This window comes from Poromitra crassiceps, assembly GCF_964638095.1.
Source record: "Poromitra crassiceps genome assembly, chromosome: 9".
NCBI lineage: Eukaryota > Metazoa > Chordata > Actinopteri > Beryciformes > Melamphaidae > Poromitra > Poromitra crassiceps.
The window spans coordinates 41,730,143-41,748,209 of record NC_139630.1 but is presented as its reverse complement, the minus strand read 5'-3'; the positions used below and the strand labels follow the sequence as shown (position 1 = coordinate 41,748,209).

The 18,067-nt window shown below is 42.4% G+C and overlaps 1 protein-coding gene across 1 annotated transcript; it reads right to left on the bottom strand.

Moving 5' to 3' along the window:
* Window positions 1-804: 804 nt before the first annotated feature.
* Window positions 805-13,987, bottom strand: slc25a27 (solute carrier family 25 member 27; the record flags this gene model as incomplete). Its single annotated transcript, XM_083642732.1, has 9 exons — window positions 13,869-13,987; window positions 11,704-11,874; window positions 10,026-10,110; window positions 7,484-7,606; window positions 6,252-6,364; window positions 2,894-2,978; window positions 2,190-2,282; window positions 1,554-1,656; window positions 805-876 (listed from the first exon to the last, which is right to left on the bottom strand). The coding sequence occupies exons 1-9, from the start codon at window positions 13,948-13,950 to the stop codon at window positions 805-807; spliced, it is 927 nt and encodes a 308-aa protein (XP_083498858.1). The 5' UTR covers window positions 13,951-13,987.
* Between the last annotated feature and the right edge of the window lie 4,080 nt (window positions 13,988-18,067).

Below are 18,067 nucleotides of genomic sequence, written 5' to 3'. Positions count from 1 at the left end.
CACAAGCACACGCGTATTAACCCTAACATACTGTACATAATTATCTTTGATGGTAGGAGGAGGAAACCCACACAGAGACATACAACGTCCTCCACACAGAAAGGACCTGGGATGGACCGGGGTTCAACCCCGGGACCTTCTTACTGTGAGAATACAGCACTAACCACTGAGCCACCGTGCCATGCAACATAATTGCTATAATTGCTGTAGCTGAAACCATCCACTATTGTACTTACAGGACACAGTACAGTACAGTATAATATTCATACAGTATGACATCATGAGTGTGGGGGGGGGGGGGGGGGGGGGACATGTTTTATGGTCACTCACAATTCAGTAGGTCACTGGTTGGCTTGGTTCCAGGGTTCAAACTCGTTAAATGTCTATGGAGGAAATTAATGGGGAATTCTCTTCCGGCACAGTTGAGCTCTATTTGTGAAGATTTTCTTACTGAACACAAACTTCACTGTTTCATAAACTTGTGTTAACCACAATTCATACTTATTTCATGCATTTAACTGAAATCCCCATACAAAAATCCAGTAGAAAAATCCAATGCAATCTCATTGTATCTGTCAGTGAATACAGGAAATACTGCAGTGAGAAACTGTTTCAGCATTTCCAATAGAAACATTGAGATCGCATCCACAGATGAAAAGTGCAAACTAGCTGTTCTTGTTTGTTAACATGTGTTTTTTAGCCCAGCTGCTAATGTAGACAACCAAACATCTGACAAGCTGCTAATGTAGACAACCAAACATCTGAGAAGAGGAGCAGCTTCTTCACATGAAGGTAAGCCAGGTGTCAGAAGGAGCTGACGCCGACCGCCTTTCTGATCTGTTCAAATGTCAGCCAGAATGTCATCGACCACGGTGCCTGCAAATATAAAGTATAAAACAGTCAGTTGTTTAAATTCAATTATGTAAAAAAATATATATTTTTAGTTCTATTTTTTTATCAAGATTTTTAGGATCCCCCGCATTTTCTCCCCAATTGTACTTGTCCAATCCCCCCTGCTTGCTCCACCCCCTCTGCCGATCTGGGGAGAGTTGGAGACTTGCTTCCTCCGATACATGTGCAGTCGCCAGCTGCTTCGTTTCACTTGACAGTGAGGAGTTTCACTGGCAGGACGTAGCGCGTGGGAGGATCATACGATCATATAGAGAGCCAAAGTCATGCCCACTTCCGGGTTAGGCATATGAACCAAGGGATTTCATCCGCCATTCTTTTTCCATAGATACTTTGCAAAATGCTTCTAAAAAGTTTTACTCGCGCTAGTGCAGCAGCCAGGACACATACCCTTAATCCGGGTTCCCCACCCACAAACACAGCCAAATGTGCCTGTATGGACGCCAGACCAAGCCGGAGGTAACACGGGGCTCGAACCTGCGTCCCTCGTGTTGGTATGCAGGGAATTTACAGTGCTGGATGCCCTATTATTTCTAATTTAATTTATCTTACTGGGTTATCTGTAACACATTCTAGATCTTGGCCTTCATTGAGAACTTAATTTGACCATGTGACAAGGATGATAGAAAGCGAAAGTGTAATACCATTCTCATCCATGTTGGCAGGAATCCTTTGTATAGTGAAGCGAGCCCCTCTCCTCTGACAGCCTGGACCAAGCAGTCAACAGACGACTTGTACAGACGGCCCCTGGGAAGAAAAGTCCTGGTTTATTAGTGACATGAGACCAGGGCTGGAGTCGTATATTGTCGTTTATAAAACAAATCAAGCAATCTGATTGGCTCACACCTGTGGTATATTTAGCATATACCACGCTAATATACCACAGTTATGAGAAAACTGCAAAAACAAATAGTAGCTAGCAACTGTTCAATTACCAACAAACCAAAATCAAGATGCTACCCATAACTGCTTCCTAGGATTAAACAACTGTAATGTAATCTTGGGGATTACCACATGGGGATTACCTCCCCCACATCCCCCCGCTCTCCCTCCCCCCTCCCTCCTCCTGCTCTCTCCTCTGCTATATCATATATTTCTATATTTTCTATATTTCTCTATCAACTGTTCAATGTGTTATCATTACTACTGTAATTTGCTACTGTTGTGTCAGATAGAATTAGCTAGACATATTTTCTGTGAAGCCCTCTGGGACATGCTTGTGAATTAGGGCTATACAAATAAACTTGACTTGACTTGATCTTGTGATGGAGTGAGCTCACCTGCCGTTAATGTCCCTCGGCTGATTCATGATTCTGGTTTTGATGACATCAGCAGGAGTTCCCATGGTGGCTGCAACCAAACCTGAACATGTGCTGGACGAGGCAAGACATTTAATGAAGGTGATTTACTGAAGTATCTTTTATAGTAGAACATTCCTTCACATTAACAGTGATAAGGAAACACCACAGTATAATTAATTTGTGGGGCACTTTAAAAAAAGGTCATTACTGCATAAAATTGCTCAAGCGTAGTGTGAACAACAGCACTGTTTGTGTGTGTGAGTGTGTGTGTGTGTGTGTGTGGGGGGGGGGGGGTAAAGGGAAAAAAAATCAATGGTGGGCATGGTAAACCTGGTGTAAACTACTGTTATGCAGTAACATACAAGTGCCACAAGATGGCAGTAGCTACATTTGAAGTACCATAAGGGACCCATGTAAAAGTGTCAGTGACTGAATTTTCACAGAGAGTGTTGAGGAGTTGCAAGGTACTGCACTGTGACATTGACCCGAAAATAATCAGGTACGTGGGGGGAGGGGGACAGACGAGTGAATGGCCGTTTGCTGACAAGGGGAGAGCACAAAGAGTCAGGTACTGGGAGGAGAAAACAGATGAGTTTGTCTCATTTCTGTGTCGACAGACCAAGTATAAATTGGGCTTAAGCCTCTGGAGCATGCCGTTGTAGCATGTGAGTACAGTATCTTACCTGGCTAAACAATGACAAAGGCTGTTGTCTTGCAGAGAGGTATTCCTCAATAGAAAGTGCTTCACGGTGTCATATGTTGTGAGATCTGAGGAGAGAAACTCAAGTGAGATATTTTTGAGCTGGACTTTACTGTAATTACACGTGAATGTTGTTATAGAGTAGGGCCGTCAACCTCCCTCTAATTCGATTTTCAGTGCTTTATTATTTTAATATTAGCTTTTTATTATTTTATTATTTTAATTAATTTTTAATGCTCAAATTTAGCCTATTTCTCTGGACCTATAGGCTTATTATAAAGCATAATAATCAGCATGCTGTTGTTATATACCGTTCTGTCCACTAGAGGGCAGTCCAACCACTCAAATGTTATGTTAACATGACCATTGAATCAGATTACATGGGAAGATGATATTAAACTTACTATTAAACTTGTTTATGAAATGTGCGGTGACTGTCACATAGGCCTCCGTGCCTAGTGATGTCCATCCATCTCTGGTCAAGGCGATCTTTTCTTCACCGATCATTTTTATGATGTTGTGTTTAGGGCCTTAGTGGTATCATAGTTTCATAACTCTTGTCAGTGCGGCAAGGAACCATGTATCTAGGCTCCAGCTGGTGGATGAATGCTTTATACCCAGACCCCTGTGTGATATTAGGCCATGTTTAGATGACAACGCTCTCTGCATAAAACGGCAAACTGTTGTTGCATTCTCGCCTTAGATTTCGCATTTATACAGAGCGTTTGTAATAATGCTTCGCATGCAGACTGAGCTGTAAAAAATTCAGAGCAGCGTCAAATGAACCAGAATAACATGGAAACTTCTGGTTAAACCCTTCTCAATAATTGCAATTAAATAAACTAATAGCATTATTGATGCATGTTGCAACATTTTTTTGTGTGTGATCCAAAATACACAGAACACAGACAATTAAAAGTCCATTTTAACCCGTAGTGAGTCGACAGTTCTGTTTTTTATTTACTCAGTTATAAATTACTGCTTTTACTTTGAAAGTAAAAATGCCTAGCTTCCTGTATTCTGTCTAACGGGTTTGATTAGATTTGGCTTCATAGGGTTACATTTTAAATTAATTTTCCACACTATAGAGTGACACAGAAGTCACGAATGGTGATAAACTGCTCCAGATTGGTCTGTTACAGAATAAAAACCCATTAAAGCACATAAAAAAGACTTGTTTCTGATGCATCTGGCCATGAGTTGAGGGTCTTCAATTATTTAATGCTGGAGGTGGGAGTTAACAACTTGTTATCATGTTTGTTGAATGCCAATGCGATTAACTTGTAAGGCTTTATTGGGCTAGTTGAATGCTCCTATTGTGTCCCTTTGCAGGGAGATAATCTGGCAAGCGAGACTACTGCAACATTAATGCACTGCGCATTCACAAGATTATCATTGTGATTCAGTCAGACCACCTATATCCAGACCAGACTCATAAAAATGTCATAGTTCAGCACGTGACAAAATGTTTTGTTTTCACACGCTGGTTGACCAAAGTGAGACGGACGAGATTTGCCGTAAATTAGAAAAAAAATAATATATATTATCGAATTCTATTAATATTTATTAAAATCGTATTATTTTCTAAACTCGAAATTCGTTCTAACAGCCCTAATAGAGAGCCAAAGTCATGCCCACTTCTGGGTTAGGCATATGAACCAAGGGATCTCATCCACCATTTATTTTTCCATGGACATAAAACTCTTATAAAACTAGTTTTACTTGGTCAGACCAAGCGATTCAGCTATGTTTAGAATCAGGAGAGACCACAGAACATTTCAGTTGGACCAAAACTTAAAAAGAAAAATACCAGATTATTTTTAAATCAATGTTTGTTTGTATTTTTTGGTCTGAGTGAAATGATGGTCTCTCCTGATTCTAAATATAGCTGAATCACTTGGTTTGACCAAGTAGAACTATTTTTATAAAGGATACTGTATGAAATGTCTATGGAAAATAAAATGGTGGATTAATGGCGGACTAAACCCCCTGTTCTGAGCTTACACTTGAAGCCAGCTCAACCAACAACTCCCCCCTCCCCAGCCTTGATGCGATGTGTCAATCAGCACTTACGAGGCGAGCTCAGCGGCTGTCTCCCATGGAGCGATGCTAATGTTAGCTGTCAGCCCCGCAGCGGGTCGCGTGGCTCACAGTGACTTCGCCAATCCCCGTGGCTTGTAAAAATGTTAGTGAGGATGTTTGACTGATTGGTAAGTTCCAGAAATATGTCTCTTTTTCATTCCAGCTCCCTGCTTGTACTACTAAACAGGCCTAGTAGCTACGTTAGTGGCTAACGGCTGATGCTAGCCGGCTAACACTAGCCCCGGCATTGTAATATAACAACTATCGGTGGAATGGAAAAACATCTTTTCAGAATTTACCAGGTAACATAACGTTAATTAACGTTAGTTTAGCTTTGTCTCTCACTTTTCTCCAAGCCATCTCCATTTTTGTTAGGTTTCTGTAACGTTATGCCTGGACATTCAGGTGATGTCTCATCGTTGACACGTTATAGCCGGGGGGACGTGGGAGAAACCACCTGTCATGACACCTATTTCTGCCATTTTCCCCCATGGCTTTAAATGGAAGTGACGTATTCCCACACAGACCGACTGTATCTATCGGGGAGTGCTAGCTGTTATACCCAGACAGTGTTACAGGTGGGAAACACACACGTAACAGCTAGCCAACATGGTCAAAGTGGGTCTAAACTATCTAAAATCACTAACCTGCCAAATACTATAACTCAACTATAACATTTACACTAAAATAAGACTCAATCACTGATATTAGGCCCAAGTCAACTGTATAATGTTTTACAGTATGTAGACCCTTTTCACAGCAACCATTTAGACTTAGAGCCGATAAATCAGGAAGTCAACGCAACATCAATATGGTTGGTTGATGTGAAAAGGGCCTATAAACTTCGGCTGACGTAGGCTGAACCGAAGATTAGCCTCTCGGCAGAGAAAACTGCTAAAGTGGGTTTCAACCACTAGAGGGCACTCTCCCTGCATGAAAATTATAGTATGTAGAATTAGTTTACTCTACAATGTGTATTGAACTTGCAATGTGATTTTGTCTTTTAGATATCTTTGATATTTCCTTTTATCTCTGAATATTGATATGACCGCTACACTGCATACTTACACTAAGACAAATTCCTCGTATGTAATCTTTACATATTGTGGCAATAAAAGTGATTCGGAATCTGATTTTGCCCAGAATCCTTCAGCAACACTACTCAAAAGCCATATACATTGGTTTAAAGCTGAAAACATTTGTTTTAGGGTTTAGTTACCCTTTAACCCGGAAGTGGGCGTGACTTGGGCTCTCTATACCTCCTAGATTGACCAAGGCGGCTCTCTGGACATTGGGTACCCATCCAGCCCACAGTCCCCGGACACCTCCCTCTGAGAAGATCTTCATGAAGGCATGGCTGACTCCAAACACTCTGCAATGAGATCATGAAGACATGGCTCACTCCATGCACTCTGCAATGACATCATGAAGACATGGCTTACTCCACGCACTCTGCAATGACATCATGAAGACATGGTTCACTCCACGCACTCTGCAATGAGATCATGAAGGCATGGCTTACTCCACGCACTCTGCAATGACATCATGAAGACATGGCTTACTCCATGGACTCTGCAATGACATCATGAAGACATGGCTCACTCCATGCACTCTGCAATGAGAGCTCAATGTCTCTCATATACAGTTGAAGCCGGAAGTTTACATACACTTTAAGTCATTAAAACTCATTTTCTTACCACTCCACAGATTTCAAGTTAACCCATCTTAATTTCAGGTTAACCCAAAACCTGAATCCTAACCTAACCCTAACAATAACCCCCTACAGGTACACCTACAATTGAATCAAAAAATATGATAGAGAAATTTGCCTTTGACACATACAGTGTCACATACAGTGCTGTTAAAATACACATACAATACTGTACATAGGCTATCATTAAGTACAGCACACACATCATACACATATCAACCAACACAATTGCACACTGCCCAATTGTACAGCACCGTGGTATAAAAATAAAAATAAATAGATAAAACAGCCCACCAAACATGGAGTCTTCATAAGATGTACACAGTATAAAAAAAATATGTCAATTAGCTTCTAAAGCCGTGACATCATTTTCTGGAATTTCCAAGCTATTTAAAGGCACAGTCAACTTAGTGTGTCTAAACTTTTGTTCTGACCAAGTGGAATTGTGATATAGTGAAATATAAGTGAAACAATGTGTTTGTAAAGAATTGTTGAGTTTTATTTGACAAAGGTAACGCACTGCTTAATTGAAAATATAACACGTTACTGATTATTTGTATTTAAAAACTAATGCATTACATTATTAGTTACTTCAAAAAAGTATTCTAACGCATTACAATGTAACACATTACCCCCAACACTGGTCAGAAACATGCATGCACACACACATACACACGGTTGTGTACACACACACACACCGTGTGCACACACACATACACACCGTGTGCACACACACATACACACCATGTACGCTGCACACGCACACACACACATACACACCGTGGTGGTTTGCCCTCCAGCATGCGTCTTCCCTCCATCTGCATCTGGACCTTGACCAGGTCAGCAGGGCTGGCCAGGAACTGCCCCAGAGCCCCCGCCAACATGCCCCCCACCACTGCCTTCCTGTGGGACAGTTACAAAACACACCATGTCAAAGCAATTTATTTACAAAAAACAAACAAACAAAAAAGGGGTTTACTTCCTTCATCATTGTTATTGTATTTTTCTTTGTATTGTACTGAGTGGCCATGTCCACACGGAGACGGAAGCTATCTTTTTTTTTTTCGTTTCAGAAAAGTTTTCCATAAACATGGAAACGTTTCAAGAAATGTGTGTATCCACATGGAACCACTGAAACCGCTGTAGAATAACAGAGAAAGACAATCTCGTCAATAATGGCATACAACCTCTAGGGGCGCACAGTCTATAATGTGTATCTCACTGTAGCAGCAGCTTAAACCCTTGGCTTTGCGGGGAGGTTTGCCATGTCGATGAATAAAATGATGAAACCTACAGTATACAGGCAAATGCAGAGCTGTTCAGCAGGGCTGATGGTCTCCCTGTAGCCTACAATATAGAACGTTAACTATCGGTGACATTCCTGATATCATCCACTTCCATGATCTTTAGACATGTTGCAAACACATCCCAGCGTATTGGCCGCTCCTGCACATCACAGCACAGGCTAAATGATGCAACATAAATATACATTATATAAACTCATGGCATAAATGTGTTTTTATTGGAAAAAGTCGCGTCAAGTAAGCTAAAGTCTTGTTGGAGTGGACACGAGCGATATCACAGACATCACAGTGCAACCGCGTGTTCCTCAAACCTCTCACTTCCCTATTCACGTTGTATTTACAAGGGCTATATATAGGGCAAGAGAGTATGTTGGTTACACTCAGGGTTTAGATTTCATTTCATTTCATTTTGTCCAATATTAAAATATTCCAGAATTGCATGTTGTATTAAAAATAAATATAATTTCTATCTAACACGTTAAGCCTGATTTTGTTTGTGTTATTGTAAAAATGTAGCCGCCGCTAAGCCTTCTGGGAAATATCCGATGAAGGGAGGGGAGGGGTGGATGGGAAGAGTCAGCTGTGTGGAGCCCTGAGGATGTTGTACACGCTGTTCTCCGTGTCCACTTGTTGCTGACGGTGGTAATAGAGGAGCATTATATTTTGCTGCAAGATCCCCACTGCTGTAGCACGAACGTTACTGCCATGATTGTTATTGTTGCTGGTGGAGAGAGGTGGGGCTATGGCGTCATCGTTTCAGGAAAGATGCGTATGGGTTGTAAACACGGAAATGCAAGGGTGGCGTCTTCAGATTTAATCACTCTGGGACCCGTTTTGAAAAATTAGCGTATACGGCCAGAACGTATAGTCCCAGAACGCGGTTCCATCTGGACGAAACGGCTATATGACAAAAAACTTTAGCGGATACACCTAAAGTCGTCTCCGTGTGGACATGGCCTCCTCATGTAACGTGTGCACCTTCTACACCAAGACAATTTCCGTGTGTGTGTAAACCCAGTCTCAATTTTTTTTTATAGGATATCACAGCTGACGATCACATTAATTACCCACACAAATATGATTTAAAAAAAAACTTTCACAGCTATTATAAAAAAAGAGCTCAAAAACAGCCAATCAGGCTGCTCAAATAATTTGCCAGGACTGTGGGGTGTGGCCACATAACATTCTATCTACCATCCAGTCCAGTGTTCTGAGCAACATCACGCAAACGATATGAACAGTATAGAGAGCCAAAGTCGACGTCACTTCCTGCTTCAGCATGTACACGAGATTTCCATCCGCCATTTATTTTCCCATAGGCCTCTCGTAACATGCTTATAAAAAATAGTTTTGCGTGGTCAAACCAAGCGATTCAGCTATATTTAGAATCAGGGGAGACCATAGAACATTTCACTTGGACCAAAACCAAAACAAAACATCGAAAAAATATTTTTTTTAAATTTCTTTACGTTTTGGTCTGAGTGAAATGTTCTGTGGTCTCTCCTTTTCCTAAATATAGCTGAATCGTTTGGTTTGGCCAAGCAAGTAAGTACAACTATTTTTATAAGCATTACGAAATGTCTATGGGAGAATAAATGGTGGATGAAAATCTCTTGGTATACTGAAGCAGGAAGTGACGTCGACTTTGGCTCTCTATGGGGATGCACCGTGGACATAACACACTGTTTCTCCAGGGTATTTTGGACATTGCTGACATCATCAATCTCCTGAGATAACTCAGCCCACTTTGGCTCTACTTTTCAGACTGCAAAAAAAAAGCAAATAGTTTTTTTAGTTTTTTTTGACAGATCGGAGTATAGTGGTAATTTAATTTTCACATTTTTTATAGTTTTGATATGCATTCAAGAGCACAAATTACATATTTGCAAGAAAATCACAGAATTGCTTTGAAGTCCTTTTTTATGTGCCATTTCCATTATTTTGTCCAGCCCCTGTACTTTCACAATACTCCTCACGCCCTAGTGATAACAGCATACAGAGAGTATGAGCTTTCTCACCACAGAGGGAAGCTGTTGTCTTCTGACCGGCCCAGCACAGACTCCCTCAGCTGCTCATATGCCAACATCCGCCCTCCAGAGTACACTGTGCGCGCACGCACACGCACACGCACACGCACACACACACACACACACACACACACACACACACACACACACACACACACACACACACACACACACACACTAGGGCTGTCAATCTTCCTCAATAATCCAATTAGATTTTCAGTGCTTTATTATTTTAATGTTTGATTTTTATTCAAATTTTTTATGAATTTTTTATTTGACCTATAGGCTTATATAGGCTTATACACACGAGAGGCCTTTTATGAGGGCCATTCAAGCCGCAAGTGGAGCCTGCAGTACCACCACGGCCCAAGAAACATCATACCGGAATGAAATGTTGGGAGCGGGGGAGTCTGGAGAAATGCACAGGTCCTGGACCTGGTGAGACGTAGGAGGAGCCCGGACAGGAGTCAGCGGATTGAGTGGCCCTGTCTTTCCCTAAGAGGGCTGACCGTGGGTAGCTACTGGGACGTAAATCGGGGCTTGATCAACCCCGGCTGGGTCACCTGGGCGAGGGTGTATGATGTTGCAGTACCCGAAACATCCTATGACCCCAGGGTACATCACTGATGATACGTCCCAGTTGCATCCATGTGATGTTTTTTCTATATATAAAGCATAATAATCAGCATATTGTTATGTACCGTTGTGTCCACTTGAGGCTAGTCCAATCACTCAAATGTCCTGTTGTAACATTGACCATTGAATGAGATTACATGAGAAGATGATATTAAATGTACTATTAAACTTGTTTAATAGTAACAAGTTTAATAGTAAACATGTCACATCCATCTGTGGTCCATTTGTGGTCAAGGTGATCTTTTCTTCACTTATCATGAAAAGACTGGAACTGAGCCCAACTGAACCCAGCAAACTCACGTGAAAACAATGAGCTCTCATGGCTACTAACCATACGGGAGCTAGATTATTTTATTTTCAAAATAAAAGCGCTAATTTATTACTGCATGACTCACTGCGGCTTAAAATTGACTTTTCGAAGGCACAACATTATGTTAATTTAAAACAGGTTTCTATGCAACTGTATTTTTTATTTCCTCTTTGGTACTTGGGGTATTTTGGATCAAACACACACACACACACACACACACACACACACACACACAAATGTTGCAATGGTACTTTTATTTTGAAAGTTATAATGGGAAGTTTCCGTTCTATTCTGGCTGATTGGACAACTGTCAGCAAACAGCTTTTAGCCTGTTGTTGTCTTTGATGTTGTAATTTAGCCTTCCACTCGTCCCTGTTGTATTATTCACGTGTGCCTTGGTATCAGAAATATCTATTGTATGAAGAATGAAATTGTTTTACTTGGTCAAGCCAAGCAATTCGGCTATATTTAGAATTATTTAGAATCAGGAGAGTCCATATAATGCTTCACTTGGACCAAAGCTAAAAAAAAATCCCTTTGTCGAAACCGAAAGCGGCGTGACTTTGGCAGTGATATGACCTAGTTATCAGGGCAAGATGTCTCTGCGTAAATCAAATTGAACACCAGACATCATCTTCAAAACTAATCAAGGTCTGGAAAAAGTATGGAATTTGTCAATGAAAATGACCTATGTGTCTGTAGATGTGTAGGAGCCTGTCTGACCTATGTGTCTGTAGATGGCCGGTGTGACCCCCTGCCACAGCCTGAGGGCACCCTCCTCCCTGATGATCCCCCGGGCGGTCCGCACCATCCCGCGATACGGAGCTGTGACACCGCTGGCCGCCTCGCCCTGTATCTGCAGACGAGTCTTAGTCAGGTCCAGAGGAAAGGTCACTAGAGGGGATAGATAGATAGAGAGATAGATAGATAGATAGAAGGGATGCACATTTTAATCACTTTCTTTAATCGATTAATTGGTCGTTACCGATCAATTAATCAATTAATCATTATATAAAAAACAGGTTTTGACATGCAAAATTGAAAATACAAAATGTGGGTTTTTACACCTGTCTTTTGGCCTACTCAACAAGTTAATCAACAATCAACCGACCAAACTTCCTGCATTAGCTGTCATTGTGCTTGTTGACTATAATGTATTTCAACATTGCACTGATTGTTCTATATTGTTTATGATGTTATGTGTTACTGTATCTTATATCTGTTTTTTATAAGACCAGGGACCATGTTGGAAATAAGTGTTCACACTGTTACATGTAATTCCTTGGATTATGTTGTCTTCTATATCCATAAATAAAATCAATCAATCATCACAATTTTTACAATGAATTGTCTTTGTGGGAGTAATTGTCCCACACTGGAGTTTTTGCCTGCTTGCTTGGCTGTCTTCTTCCTCTGTATTAGCAGTGAAAGTTCACCCTTGTTGTGTTAAATAATCTCAGCAAAACAGAAAAAAAGAGAGAAAATAGCACATAGCCTATGTCGTGTTAGTCCATGGCATGGATGTTTTTACCACATTTGACCACGGGACTCTCATGAGAGCATGGTCAGGCATCTTACAGGTTAAGAAACCATGCTTTATTGCTTTTAGCAATGAGACCAAACAATACATTTATTCAATTCAGACCTCTTTAAAACAAAAAGCAATTAAAACTGTGACAGCTTGTACTGTTTGAAATCTTTGTAGGCCTATAGCTCTTTTACCCCCCTAGCTTTAAAATAATGTATTTTTATTTTTAAAACTAGAGATGAGCAAGTTATGCGTAGATTCGACCAGCGCCTTGCTTGGCCCGTTGCATGTTGGTTAGAAAAGTTGTTCGACTTCCTCCGCCCCATAGGCTCCGCCCATGGCTCCGCCTGCCCGAGCCACGGGACTCTCGTGAGTAACCTCGCGTCACCAGGCTCTTCTCGGTGAGAAAGAGCCTGGCTCCCGCCCACAATTGATTTTGTCACCCTACTGGTTCCCGCCTAGAGCCCGCCCTAGACCGGATGGCAGCGTTTCTAGCTCGTCAACTTTCACGTTAACTTGACAATTTGACCCAAGTATCAGAATCCTCTTTCACCGTTTTGACCGGTGTGTCAGGCGGTGGTGGCGGAGATGCCATATTGCATAAACGTTTTGTTTTATGTAACGCTAGCTTTGTTTTGATCAGACTCTAGTTTAGGTAACATCACCGCGTCAAGCTAACGGCAACAAAGACGTTGTTAGGCGCATTGCCATCCGGTGTTAATTCTGGGTCCGGGGTTTACGCCCCCATGACAAAAAGCGGGGTGGAAGGTGCCCAGACTACTCGTGAGAGCGAGGCGGGCGCAGATGGAGCGAGGCGCCGCAGTTGCTCCCCACCTACATCCATGCTCCCCACCAACTGCGCCGAGGATGACGAGAAACGCATCGAGCTGATCGCCCATTGGTTCAACACAGGTGCATCACAAACCCACAGTGAAGTGTAGAAACTAAAATTGTATATCTATGCCAAGCTGTCACTCCATATGTTACACAAATAATACCCGTAATATAATGCCAACATTAAACTAAAAATAGGCCCAAGTAATCTGAAGGGCTGGGTCATTTGAGCAGTGAGTGTGGGTGGCGCGAAGAGCCTGGTGACGCGAGGTTAGGGTGGCGCTAATGCATGTTTTAATTTGTTTACAAACCGCTGTTACAAAACTGTAGAAGAAGAAAAGCAGCAGTACTCGTGAGTATTCAGTATGGGGTGTTCCACTTGTTGATGCCTCGCCTGACTGCGTTCGGCTGCTCTCGTCTGCTTTCCAGGCGAGGCAGCAGTCAACTCAAACGAGCCTTGTCTCTTCTACATAAGGTGAATAGGCCCACTGTCTCACAGAAACCTCTTCAGGTTAGCTTAGCTCACCTGTCTCAGCCACAGCTGCTGCACATGCCGACAGAGCGAACTTGGAGACGAGTCCACCTGCAGTCTCCTGCTGTCGTCCCATGTCACACCACAGAGTCCTTTAGGACCAGCTGTTTCACACCACCACCACAGAATCCTTAGGACAAGCTGTTCGGTCCAGTTATGTTGCCTTGTTCCTGGCTCAGTGCCAGGTTAAACTTTGAACAAGAGACCTTTAGCCGTGGAGTTGTTGACACCGGTTTGTAGTTTTGAAGTACCGAGTTAAACTACATGTCCCATCAAAAGAGACAAAGGCTGCCTACCTGCTCGTGCTGCGTTCAAGACATGTTGATAATAGAGTGCTGCTGCTGCTGCTGCTGCTTCTTCTTCTTCTTCTTCTTCTTCTTCTTCTTCTTCTTCTTCTTCTTCTTCTTCTTCTTCTTCTTCTTCTTCTTCTTCTTCTTCTTCTTCTTCTTCCTCCTCCTTTATTGGGGCATATCAAATAGCTTACTGCCACTCATTGGTCTGGAGTGTGGACTAAAGAAAGATCTATCCTCCTCCCTTTACTGTCTACCTACCAAACAGATACATTCAGTCAAAACAATAAACACAATAGTTCTAATTAAATCAATAGAAAAGAGCCAAATGAAAATGAGAGCTACTTACAAGTACATATTTAGCACATTTTAACAGTGTTATATTATTTATTTAACATTATTTAATAGAATGGTATACGAGGGATCAGCCGAGCAGCATTTTGGTAAACAAACCGCGTCACTGGGTGGAAACGGCAATGGGACCCTATGGAGCCTGAGTTTGAGCGTCTGACTAGCCGGCTGACCCTGTTTACATTTAAAAAATTGCGACAGTTCACACAACTTTAACACAACATGCATATATTATACATCAAACTCTTGAGCTACTTCTGCTCTCACTCAGAATGTCAAAATATAAGCGATGTCATGTAGCCTATAGTTTTTGAGATATTAACGTTTGTTTGGAACGACTCATACTAGTTAACTGCTGTGGGGTTCCGCATTTCTGGGTGGTTGTGATGTCACGCTGATTCGTCCTATAGGCTTGTTAAATACTGTAGATACTGATTTAGCTACATGAGTGGAATTTAGTTCATGCATTAAAAAATAGCCTACATTTTGGATTTCTTTGGCGAGCTACGTATTGACGGCCCATTATCATCTGCATGAGGTTTTTCTATATGAAATCTATATGAAATCTTGTAGGCTATCTAGCTGATTCCCTTTCACTCAGATGTCTTCCTCAGTCTCGTTTTCATGTGTGCACTTTATTTAACATGCTCCTCTGGCTCCATCTCCTGGCAAAAAGCATATTTCCCTGTGTCATTCATAAGTGTTTTGGTCAGTACTTAGGTTTAGGCTTAGGCTATGTTTGTAATCTTGTAGCCTATAAATCACCTCTTCCCTTCTGTTTTTCACTTGTTAGCCTATATTCAGTGGTCCATTTCCGAAAATTTATCTTTGGGCTACAATGTTTTTCTAATACAATATTTGTTCTAATCTTATTTTAAGCTCCCCCATTCTAATTTACAGACTGCATTTTTCTAAATAAAGACAATATTAGTCAATGTGTACTGTGAATTTGTTAAAATTATTAGTTTATAATAATAATTAATAATTAATTTATCTTATCAGCCGAGGGATCAGCCGAGCAGCATTTTGGTAAACAAACAAACTGCGTTTCAGGGGGGAAACGGCAATGGGACCCTATGGAGCCAGCTTTGAGTGCTCACTCAGTCTAGCTCCAGCTGTGCGGTGTACATTTTAAAAACTGCGATAGTTCACACAACTTTAACACGACATGCATTTATTATACATCAAACCATTGAGCTACTTCTGCTCTCACTCAGAATGTAAAAATATAAGCAATGTCATTTATAGTTTTTAAGTTTGTTTGGCACATGGATTTGCGCGTTCACACACCGCAGAGTCCCCAGAAGTTGGGTTTGTTGTCGTTGTGACGTCACGCTGATTCCTCGTATAGCACTTTTTGGTTAGGGAACTCGAAAAAATGACTATTTTTGACTATTTTTCATAAGATGGTGTTTGTTGTATAGGCCCTGCCCTACACCACTTCAACAAAGTTTTGCTCTATGACCGAAAAAGATGACAATTCAAGCATTTTCGAGCATTCTCAATGTTGAAAGCCGGGACTTCCTCACCCACATATTGACACCCTGCCCCTAAACCAGCCAAATACCCGTATGTGTGTCTGAAAGAATTGCTGCGTCAATTGGGCTTGTGTTTACCGTGAATACGAGACCGGAAGTTGTATGCACAATATAGAGAGAGTCGGCATGTGTGGGAACACCCACAAAATGTTATACGGCTGGCGCGCGAGTGGGGTAAAACCACTCACCAAAGGATGGTGCTGCGGCTCTACACTACAGGGTTGGGGATTCTAGAGCAGAACACAAGACGTCTGTTCAGATGTGCGTTTACTGTGGGGGTTAAATCCCTGATCGTGTCTGTCTGGGCTGGGCTAGCAGCTAAATTCTAACTTTGCTGAATGGATAGAATGGGATTTACCCCACCCTGACCACGCCCCCAGCCAGGCTGAGCCAGCTAACCAAGGTCTATGACAGGGGTGTCAAACATATGGCCCGGGGGCCAGAACCGGCCCACCAAAGGGTCCAATCCGGCCCACAGGATGACTTTGCAAATTATGAAAATTACACTGAGAAATCCTTCAATCCAATCTTTCAAGCTTGGGATTTGACACCTAAAATGTATGCACTTGTGAAGCACTGGCGTTGCCAGACTTGGCACATTGGGAGTGCCACAGAAACACAGGGTGCGCCAGGGGATGAACCATTTGGTGGCGGCCGACAAGCCGCCACCAAAAAAACATTTGGGCCTTTTCAAGCCAGATTTAGAGGAATATTAAGATAGGACTGTGCTGAAATGGCGGCAAGGCTGGCAAAATACAGCATCAACTTTAATGCTGTACTCTAGCCAACTGTATCTGTTGTACCATTTAGCTGAAAAACACCTACTTTTTCCAAAGAGTGTTCTAGTCGGGAAAGAACGCAAGTTTGGTTGGCATGCAGGTTCGTCTACTGCAGAGAGATCTGTAGCATTAGTATCCTCTGGCTCTGCTGCTGCGTCCCCCGCTGTTAACGTCATTATTTCAACTACATCATCATCATCTGTCTCTCCACTGTCCACCACCAATACAGGTGCGGGAACGGGTGCACTACAAGCCGCACTTGTTGAGGGGGAGTCATCTTCTTCCTCGTCAATGCGACGTTTCTTGCCTTTGTCGAAAAAGCTTAAATGCGAGCTCTGTTTCATGTCTTCTTGATTTGGCGCTGCATTTGTTTACTTTACTAGACAGCTTAGCTAGTTTCCCATGATGCACAGAGTCATAGGTCAGCGGACAGTCGGACACTTACGCATGACAGGCTGTGCATGACAGCTGATGTGTTTTGCAGACAAACAAACAAAAAACTTTATTTTTCCCCCAGGCACACCTGTAGCTACGCCGTAGTTGTGAAGGTTCCAGCTTTCTTGTGTACAGCGCCCGGGGACCAATCACTGATCAGATGATGATCTTCTGCATGTTTTTAGTAGGGGTCCATACCGATGTTGTATGGAGGAACCCCAGGGGAGCACGGGGAGAACATGCAAACTCCACACAGAAAGGCCCTTTTGATGAGATAGCCCACCTGGTCCATGGGCACTGAGGACATGGGGGGGACACACCCCCAGCGCCCACAGCCTCCCAGGCGGGAATTGAACTGCTGCCTCAGAGACTGTTGCACAGCTGTAGGGAAGTTCAGAGAGGACTTAGAGCAGCCGAAGATGGCAAGTTCTGCCTCCGGCTGAAGGGTTATTTTGTAGGCCTTAGAGTACCAGTCAAATATTTTGGCCCAGAATCCCATCAATGAAGGGCAGAACCAGACGGCATGATACAGTGGACCCTCTGACACCTGACACACAATGGTGAAACAGAGGGGATGATCTTGTGTAATTTATGCTTGGAATAGTGAGGACGGTGAGCGACTTTAAATTGGATCAGCTAGTGCCTGCTAGTAACTGAGCAGAGTTGTACCACAGACAGACTCCTTTCCCATATAATGTCAGATAAACCAATACCAAGTTCCCCCTGCCACTGCTTCTCTAATCCTCTGTACAGGCTGTGGTGCAGTTGTCAAACACACACACATCTGGAGATAAGATGCT